We start from the raw sequence: 8,415 nt of genomic DNA, 5'->3' as shown, positions 1-8,415 counted from the left end.
AAATGAGAGGATGCTAGCTATACCAAAGACCGCAGCTTTCAAAAGATTCTCAGTCACCAAAAGCCTCTTGCAAATGGTCATGTTGAGTTTAGGCTGCTCTGTTTACCCTATTGAAAGTTTTCCAGGGTCCCTTTGCCCAAGAATGAAGTATAATCAAGTCTTAAAATCTCGCTAAAGCAAATTGAGTAAATAGAGGTGAATACTCGCTGCGACTATGCATTGGGATGTATTCCTTCCATTGTGAAAGACTCAAGATCAAATTTCTGCCACACAGAAATAGAACAACAAGCAGAAACATACATAGCAGAGACAGAGGAAGCTAACCAGAAGCTGACTTCTTTATTTTTTCCACCACATTGTCGGTCCTTTCGGGAATAGCTCTCTCATAAGTTCGATTCGTTTATTTTCATTCTCTGGTCCTTGTTCTGTTATCGCTGCCTTCGCGACCTTGTCCTTCAGGAAGTCCGACACCATCACTTTTCTTAGACCATCAGGATATAAAAGTAGTACATGTGCTTCTTTCGATACAGGAGAATGCAATATTCCTTTGTAAATAATGCAACCATTTGCTGTGAATGAGCTTTGAAACAGGTGTTGTCTTTCTTGGAGAGCTTGCTATACTCAAATTAACATCGTACCTGTTAATAGCCAAAGTAAAAAGATTGCTCACTGTGGGCGATTTGACTGAAGACATTATTCGATAGTAACTTATAAGTAGAAAACAAGTTGCTAACTGCTATGCTTCAGGATTATATTTCACAGATGTAGATTGTCCGTATTGAAGAAAGATGAACATTGAACAGTTCTATGTGATATGTCAAAGTATATAACAGTCAGCCAGCCGAAGGATCTGGCAGATATATTCTAAAATGACTTTGCGTTCTGCCATTTCATGTGTCAAGGGACTTGGTTATCATGCCACTTGACGTACTCCAGTGACTAACTTCATTATCGTGAAAGGGTAGAAGTAGTCCTTGGGTAACAGGCTGAGAAGACTGGCTTTTCTAATTCATAGCAAATGGGGGAGGCTCGGTTTTGAGATTCACAGTAGAAGATTGGGTTTGCCAGAGTAATTGGTATTGAAACCGCTATTGTTTATTGTTCTGTCATTTTGGCTGGGTGAACAAGGACGTTGGAGGCTTAAAAAAGTAGACAGGATGATTGCCATGCCTGTAAGGGAACTCTTTGAATTCCTAAACTCGGCTGTGGGACAAAAGCATTGCTATCTCGATACCTTCGGTGCCTGAAAAGAGATCCACCGATAAGTGTAAAGCAACAATTTGTTGAGCGACTAGCCATCGATTTGCCACAGTTTAATTAGTCACCTGATAGTGTGTCACGTGCTTAGAGGGATTTGGGCACCGAAGAACCCCGCGCGATGTGCAACTTTCGACCTGATTCTCGTTTCTTGACATCTCTCCCATTTCTTTTTACTGGGTCATTTTACGCACTCCCAAAACATGGCATTTGAAAGGCAAGATACTACCGAGGAATTAGGGCAAGTCCTAACCAGGATCAAAGATATTATTCAGGCTGGGAAGGTCACTACAGAGGAAAGACAGTCAGCTGGGTGGAAATACGGTGGCAAGGAGCTGGAAACCGAGCTTGAGCTGTTAAATGAGATATTGCGCATCAAGTACAAAGTCAGTATTCAGTATTCATTCATAATTTCTCTCTAACAATACTAGGTCCTTGAGTCAAATGTCTTTCATTTCATCAATGGCGCGAATATCCATAATCCAACGAAACGTCTACTCATGATCCCAATTACCGGAACACCGAGACTGAAATCCGGCGAAACATTAACACCGACAAATTGCTACTATACTGAAGAGGTTCAGTTGCTGTTCGGTGAGCGCTGGAACATTATATTGGTCCCGTTAGCGGAGAAGGACACACCTTAAAGAATCAGACACCACAAGGCATGCAATCCACTGTGGAGTCGTAGTCATTTGTGCTTGGGATTCCAGCGATGACGTTTCGTACTGCCGCAGCTATCTGTTCGGAAGGGAGCGGGAGCGGAGATAGATTATGTGCTTGCTCGCCCAGATGAGGCCGTCCGAGCGGATTGACTTTCTGAATAGGTGTGAAGGACATCTCGTCTGACTGGCCAATCATATGCGGATGTCGGAGGGGGTCAATTTCCTGAATGGGTGTTGGAGATGTATTATCCGATGAGCGAGTAAAATGCGAATGTCCAAGGGGACTGACTTCCTGAATGGGTGTGAAAGGTATATTATTTGACGAGCTAAGAACATGCGGATATCCAAGGGGATTGACATCCTGAATGGGTGCGAAAGGCATATCATTTGACGAATTAAGAACATGCCGATAACTCGGAGGACTGGCTTCTTGAAGGGGTCTGAATGTTGTTTCCTCTGGGATGAGAAGCTCAGTTGGCTGAAGACCCAGGTTGGAGATTGAGGGTATTGATTCTTTTCTTTGTCGTTTCCTTGGCCCTTCAGGCTCAAATACTTGAGCTTCCTGTTCTCGAGCTCGTCTGATCATGCTAATTCGAACTATATGAGCTGTCAGTATTAAACACAAAATTTCATGACGGGAGTTGGTACCATTGTAACATTGGAAACAAGATGTCATCCACGCATCTTTACCATTGGCAAAAATACCCCATTCGGATAAAAGTAGACGAGCAAGTAGTGGCAGATGATGGAATGTGATGCGCATAAAAATCCAGAATCTGAAAGACACTATCCCAGCTATGCCCAGAGGCTCGGTCTCCACATTCACATCCAGCAACGATGAGTATATTTTCATGAAAACACGAAGCTGAATGCCATAACGCACATACGTCCGAGCTTTGTTAATATCTCCAAAAGAACGATCAATGGCGAATTCCTTATAGAAAGAACCTCTGTTACCAGAGTTCAAGTTTTCGTACAGATGCTCAATCCTAGATTTCTTTCTCCTCCGCTTGGTATCGCCCTCCCATCCAATGTATTCGTCCGCTAAGGATATTGCGCTAAACCCAGAGCGAAGCTGCATTTCGAGAGAACCATGGTCATGTTTGTCGGTTTGAGAGATATCAATGATTCGCGGATCCTCTTGGGACCAATCTCTTTTAGACCGGATAACCGACTCGGGAGCTGCTTGCATAAATTGCAAGATTTGACTTTTCTGCTCCCGCAGCAACTTAATCAATCTTGTTATACTTTTTGGTATCTCGTTAAGAGGGACGTCAGGTTGCAGAGGTGTCGCTGGGTTTTCCGTTGAAAGAGATGTCGAATGAGTGGATGTCGATAGAGTCGATACTGCCGATGGCGGTATTAGTGAAGGGGAAGTGGCTGAATATGTCCGTGGAGGGGAGGTCGCTGGTGTAGACACTGCTGAGGACGATCTCAATGAGGACAATGGCGCTGACTTCGTCGAAGAAGAGGATGTCGCTGCGTCTGGGGGAGGGGATCTAGGTGCCGTCGAGGGCGGTGTTTTTGAACGTGTATTCGAAAATTTATGTGTGCATTTATTGCATGTAGAGCTACCAAATGCTGGGCCTGACCTGCTTGAAGAAGCACAGCGTATTTGGAGGAGAGAATGTAGCGAGTTAAGAGCAATCTCCACCTCCTCGCGATGGGAGAGGAGGTCTTCTCTGTGTGCCTCTTCTATATTAGAAAGAGTTGATAGAGCTTCCAGAATCGCCTGCAAAGAACTCATTGTAACCAAGACTTCAAGATGATGACGAGAGATTCGGAGCAGGGAGCGTGATTTATGTTGAGGAAATCATGATAGGATGGAGTGTCCGACACTCCATCTGACACTCCATCTTCGAAGTCGTTCAAATGATTGGACAAATACGGAACTTGGATGAATAAGGGGGCCAGGAAGAAGATGATACAGGGATGATGGAGTGTCCGACACTCCATCTTCAAAGTTCTTCCAAATGATTGGACAAATACGGAACTTGGATGAAGAAGGCCGCCAATAGCAAGGCTCTTATAGGCCAGGAGTCCCTTGAGGATAGTTTCTGGTGCGATAGGTGTTAAACCATGCATTAGTGCAAGCAGGTTCTTTCGAGTCAGTAGCTTCTGTCTCCGGCCTAAATAGCACTAAGAACCGACCAGGCTTTCAGATAATCTTACGGATTGGGCTCGCAAACTTAAGATGACTTAGTATAACTTAGCATAACTTAGGATGACTTAGGCTGACTGACAAGGATGACTGACAAGGAAATGTGAATGCGCTTGCATTAGCTTATTGACAGGATACTATCAACCGTCGAATGAGATTCTGGTGGCCGAAAACCACTAAATATTCCCAGTTCAAATTTCAATTCAAGCAAGTTTTCACCATAGCAGTAATTTGAAGTTATATATAATAGACCAATTCTTCGGAAAGACGTTCATATTTCAAAACCCCCTGAGAATTTCCTCAAGCACAACCTAGTCTTCTAGACGTATTTCCCTCAACCGGAGTTCTTCTATGTAAGTAAATGAGCCTCTTTGCGGAAGCTTTTTGCTTCTTTGGTCTATTCCACTGATATGGATCTCAAAGCAATATCATGAGTCGAGCATTGAAAGACGCCGTACGCGAATTGAAGGCATGGGTGACTGAAAGCGCTTCACGATCAGCCAGGATTGCCAGGGGGGAAGGAACTCCAGGCTCCCGTGCGGCACCAACTCGGACAGCAAGCAACGATTCTAAGATCGGAGTGCGACTAGATAACGGGGAGAACGTCACTAAAGAAGGGAAAGTCTACAAACGATACAAAGTCCAGGCTTGCAAGGAAGCGTCGAACTCTACGATCAAAAGTTTGGCAAGCAAAAACTCTCACAAAGTATACGCCGAGGCCGATGTTCCTATTGATGATTCAATTTCTGTGGACGACAAGATCAAGAAACTTTTCGAGGATTTGGAGAATGATGTTGATAAGAAAATGTGAACAGTTCTTTGTCTCCGGATCTCGTGCTTAATTTCAATTCAACATTGAAATTCAGCCATGAGTCAATTTCCGTGGACAAGTTTCAGGGAATTTTTCGAGAATCTGAAGAACGACGTTGATAATCGAATGTGAATAGTCCTTTGTATCCTGATTTTGTGCTATATTTCAATTCAACATTGACATTCAGCCGGGCAGCAGCTCGGAGTATTTGTTTTGCATGCCTCAAAATACTGAGTGATTGACTGAGATGTGTAGGTTTAGATAAGCCGATTATCGAATAAGTGCCTAGTAGCTAAGAAAGTAACATTCCAGTTTACAGGTGATAAATCAGAACTAAGTACTAGTTAGATGCAGTTTATTTGCTGAGCTGAACTTCACCTTCACACGGAAATGCGGCCGGAAGATTAGTCAGATCGGTTTAAAGGCCCCTCTCGCCTTGGTGGGGACGACCGGTGCCACCAGCCTTACCCCGCTTGAAATACGTAATCTCTTCGCTAGTCAGATGATTTCTCAAGCCGCCACTAAGTTTGCCTATATTTCCCTAAGCTGCCTACATTACCCCAAGTTGCCTACATTCCCCTAAGTTGCCTACATTCCTCTAAGTTGCCTACATTCCTCTAAGTTGCCTACATTCCTCTAAGTTGCCGAAACTTCCTTAACTTCTACCTCGAACGAAGAACATAGTAACGCATCGTACTTACTCAGCTTCCGTTGAGTCTCATAACAGAATGGAGAATACTCTTCCCAGAGTATACAAAATCCAGGAAGAATTGAGAGCCACTTCTTCAATCCCCTCTTTTTATGACGATGTCCTTAAAGACCGACTGGCCATAGCTTTCACACCAATACCGCGTCAACCTCGTCAGAAATCCCCTCGGTCGCGACAAGCAATTCACAGACGTTGCAATCGAAAAGCTGCTCAAAAAGTGTATTTGAATGCTTTGGACTATAATATACATATATTCATCGCATTCATTCTCGCAGTTTCGGTTAAAAAATGCCTGTCCATAGGCACCGCACTCTATCAAATTCGAAAAATTGAGGAACCTCTGCCATTCCAGCAGCAGACCAAGATAAAGCTCGAGGCTCTGGCTATAGAGGGGACATATCAAAAGAATAAGCAATATAGAGCTTTGATAGAATCGCTTTTCCCGTCGAACGCGGAAGAGGGTCAAAGCTATGGGGCTGGTCGAGCACCAACCATTACGCACCCTTTTGATTTTGCATTCTCAGCAAAACCCACCACAGATGCAGCCGACGATGAGGCGTGCTGGGTTTACAACGCAGCTTGCTTGGCAGCTACACGAACTCTCTTCGGTGATGAAATAGGAGATGGCGTTGCAGGTGCCCCACTGCGGATGAAAGAGAAAAGAAAAAGTGGAACCTTTGAATTGACAGAATTTGTGAAGACAAACTTTCCCAAGCGTGTATTTCAGGACGCTATTATCTCTCTTCAAGTTGGAGATGCCAGAAACATTGCACGCACGTTTTTTCCGTCAGTAAGTGATGATTTATTCTCAACTCTCTTTGCAGAAGAACAGGGACACGATAATCAAGCGAATATGTCGCAAACCTTGAGCATCAAGCACGGTCAGTCAATCAGTCAAGGTCTAGCAGTCTTACAGCTGACTTTTTTAAAGGTATTGATTGTGCCTACTTCACGTTCCGGGGCGCTTCTACAGCAGCTATTGCGACGAGTTTTAGCTCAAGCCTTTTTAACGCAATCGAGGAGAGCCAGCTGCGTGTCTGGGAAAAGGGCCATCTTCTGCTAGATACGACTGATTGTCTTCTGCTTGAGGTTTCTCGTCAGCCACCAAATCTAGGTACTTTACGAATACGGATTGGCTTCAAATTGGGAACTGATATAGTCAATGCGCTATATGCATACAGCGACGACTGAATTATTGAATTATTGCTTTCCCTCTCACAATGTAAACGCCTACTCGAGCCGGAAGATTGGTCATTTCACCGTCTCCAGTAGTTGACCATATCTTCTCTCCATTTTCATCTTGAAATTCTATGCTTTCACATTGTAGGCAATAGAGTCTCCTCGGATATTCCTTTGCCCAAACGTAGTTTATCGGTAGTTTCTCGCAGGTTTTGAAAAAATCGGGAGCCACAGATAATGTATTCCAACACGCTATCTAAGTAATCCAAATGTCAGGAAAGCCAGAATTGGTGATATGAGATTTTGAATGCATACCAGAGTCTCTTCTGTCACTTTCTCCATCTCCGCCATGGCAGGCTTGGCGACAATCCTTGAATTCTTCCTAATAGAAGATCTTATTATTTGGTTTGACCAGACTTGAAGTTTTTGAGCCTATTGCTTAAGGGCTGAAAAGAACAACCTACTTAAACCGGGCGGCGGGAGGGGTTGACTGAACAGTGCGAAGTGATTTCGTCCAGAATACTCCGAGATTAACGACCCACTTCAGGTTCGGTTCCAATACATGCCCGACTGTGGCTGTGGTTTCGTGCCATATTGTGGCAGTGCAAGTCCGACCCACTTTGGAGCCCGGAAAGATGTGCTGAAGCACATGACCTAGGCGCATTGCTTTAAGTCTACCAAAGTTACCTCATTCCCCACCCTTAGGCTTTCCGAGAGCAAACAACACACTTCGATGTCTTGATTTCGAACCCGTTCTTAATACAGGCTTGGAAACTATCAACTGACTAATCAACACAATAAATGCTTCAATCGCAGCACATAGGTTTCTCTTTATCATCCCGAGTACGTTCAAAGCTCAAGTGAAATCGCGATCTTCCACATGCTTCAGTATGCAAAATTCTTAAAGCCATGGTGAAAGGCTTCTTGCTGACTTCTATGCTTTAGTTCATTTCCACGGGCTTTACCCTTTCTCAACCCCTCCAAAACCTTTGGTCGACTTATACACACGAGAAAAAGGGTTGATCCAACCATGATCAGCGATCAAATTTCTCTCGCCGACTTCTTCCGCTTCACCCGTGGGCGATTCCTTTCAGATGAGCCCCATCACATCTCGCAGACTACTGTGAAATTTAAACTTGACGAGCTTGAACGACTGGCCGTTGACTCCGCCGCAACACATAGCAAGGGGCCTCTAGAATGCGTGAAAATCGAGAAATTACCGGATGGAATGCACAACAAAGCGATTCGCTTCACAATGAACAACGGAGTCCAAGTTGTGGGCAAGATCCCGAATCCAAACGCAGGGAAAGCACACTTCACAACAGCGTCAGAAGTTGCAACTATGGATTTTGTATGTCGTATTTATACCTATAATCATCCTGGATTTTACATGCTGATACCCTGCAGCTGCGAAACGTTCTTAAAATACCTATCCCACATGTTCTGGCTTGGAGTTCCACGTCCAAAAATGACGTCGGGGCCGAATACATCTTGATGGAAAATGTACCCGGTGTTCCATTAAGTAAGTTATGGGATCAACTTGAAGTTGGTGCAAAGTTCAGGATTGTCCAGAGCATTGCGACTTATCAAGAAATGTGGTTAAATATCTCTTTCTCGCATTATGGAAGCCTAT

At 44.1% G+C, this 8,415-nt stretch overlaps 5 protein-coding genes across 5 annotated transcripts; 4 read left to right on the top strand and 1 right to left on the bottom strand.

Annotated features, from left to right (window-relative positions):
- Positions 1 to 1,460: 1,460 nt before the first annotated feature.
- Positions 1,461 to 1,904, top strand: BO82DRAFT_408087 (uncharacterized protein; the record flags this gene model as incomplete). Its single annotated transcript, XM_025639669.1, has 2 exons — positions 1,461 to 1,643; positions 1,689 to 1,904. 2 exons carry the CDS (start codon positions 1,461 to 1,463, stop codon positions 1,902 to 1,904), a joined length of 399 nt encoding a protein of 132 aa, XP_025485539.1.
- A 2,364-nt stretch (positions 1,905 to 4,268) lies between these two features.
- Positions 4,269 to 5,294, top strand: BO82DRAFT_36729 (uncharacterized protein). Its single transcript, XM_025637076.1, has 2 exons — positions 4,269 to 4,436; positions 4,507 to 5,294. The coding sequence occupies exon 2, from the start codon at positions 4,514 to 4,516 to the stop codon at positions 4,892 to 4,894; it is 381 nt and encodes a 126-aa protein (XP_025485538.1). The 5' UTR covers positions 4,269 to 4,436; positions 4,507 to 4,513; the 3' UTR covers positions 4,895 to 5,294.
- A 328-nt stretch (positions 5,295 to 5,622) lies between these two features.
- Positions 5,623 to 6,794, top strand: BO82DRAFT_349480 (uncharacterized protein; the record flags this gene model as incomplete). Its single annotated transcript, XM_025633881.1, has 3 exons — positions 5,623 to 6,064; positions 6,128 to 6,484; positions 6,535 to 6,794. 3 exons carry the CDS (start codon positions 5,623 to 5,625, stop codon positions 6,792 to 6,794), a joined length of 1,059 nt encoding a protein of 352 aa, XP_025485537.1.
- BO82DRAFT_437442 (uncharacterized protein) lies at positions 6,746 to 7,164 on the bottom strand. Its single transcript, XM_025641193.1, has 2 exons — positions 7,098 to 7,164; positions 6,746 to 7,038 (listed from the first exon to the last, which is right to left on the bottom strand). The coding sequence occupies exons 1-2, from the start codon at positions 7,131 to 7,133 to the stop codon at positions 6,796 to 6,798; spliced, it is 279 nt and encodes a 92-aa protein (XP_025485536.1). The 5' UTR covers positions 7,134 to 7,164; the 3' UTR covers positions 6,746 to 6,795.
- A 328-nt stretch (positions 7,165 to 7,492) lies between these two features.
- On the top strand, positions 7,493 to 8,415 carry BO82DRAFT_411202 (uncharacterized protein; the record flags this gene model as incomplete). The annotated part of the gene is made up of 3 exons (XM_025639785.1): positions 7,493 to 7,670; positions 7,728 to 8,133; positions 8,190 to 8,415. Coding segments are annotated over exons 1-3 (640 nt in total), but the record flags the coding sequence as incomplete, so codon positions are not given.

This window comes from Aspergillus uvarum (assembly GCF_003184745.1).
Source record: "Aspergillus uvarum CBS 121591 unplaced genomic scaffold BO82scaffold_145, whole genome shotgun sequence".
NCBI classification, from domain to species: domain Eukaryota; kingdom Fungi; phylum Ascomycota; class Eurotiomycetes; order Eurotiales; family Aspergillaceae; genus Aspergillus; species Aspergillus uvarum.
This window is presented reverse-complemented; position numbering and strand designations above follow the sequence as displayed.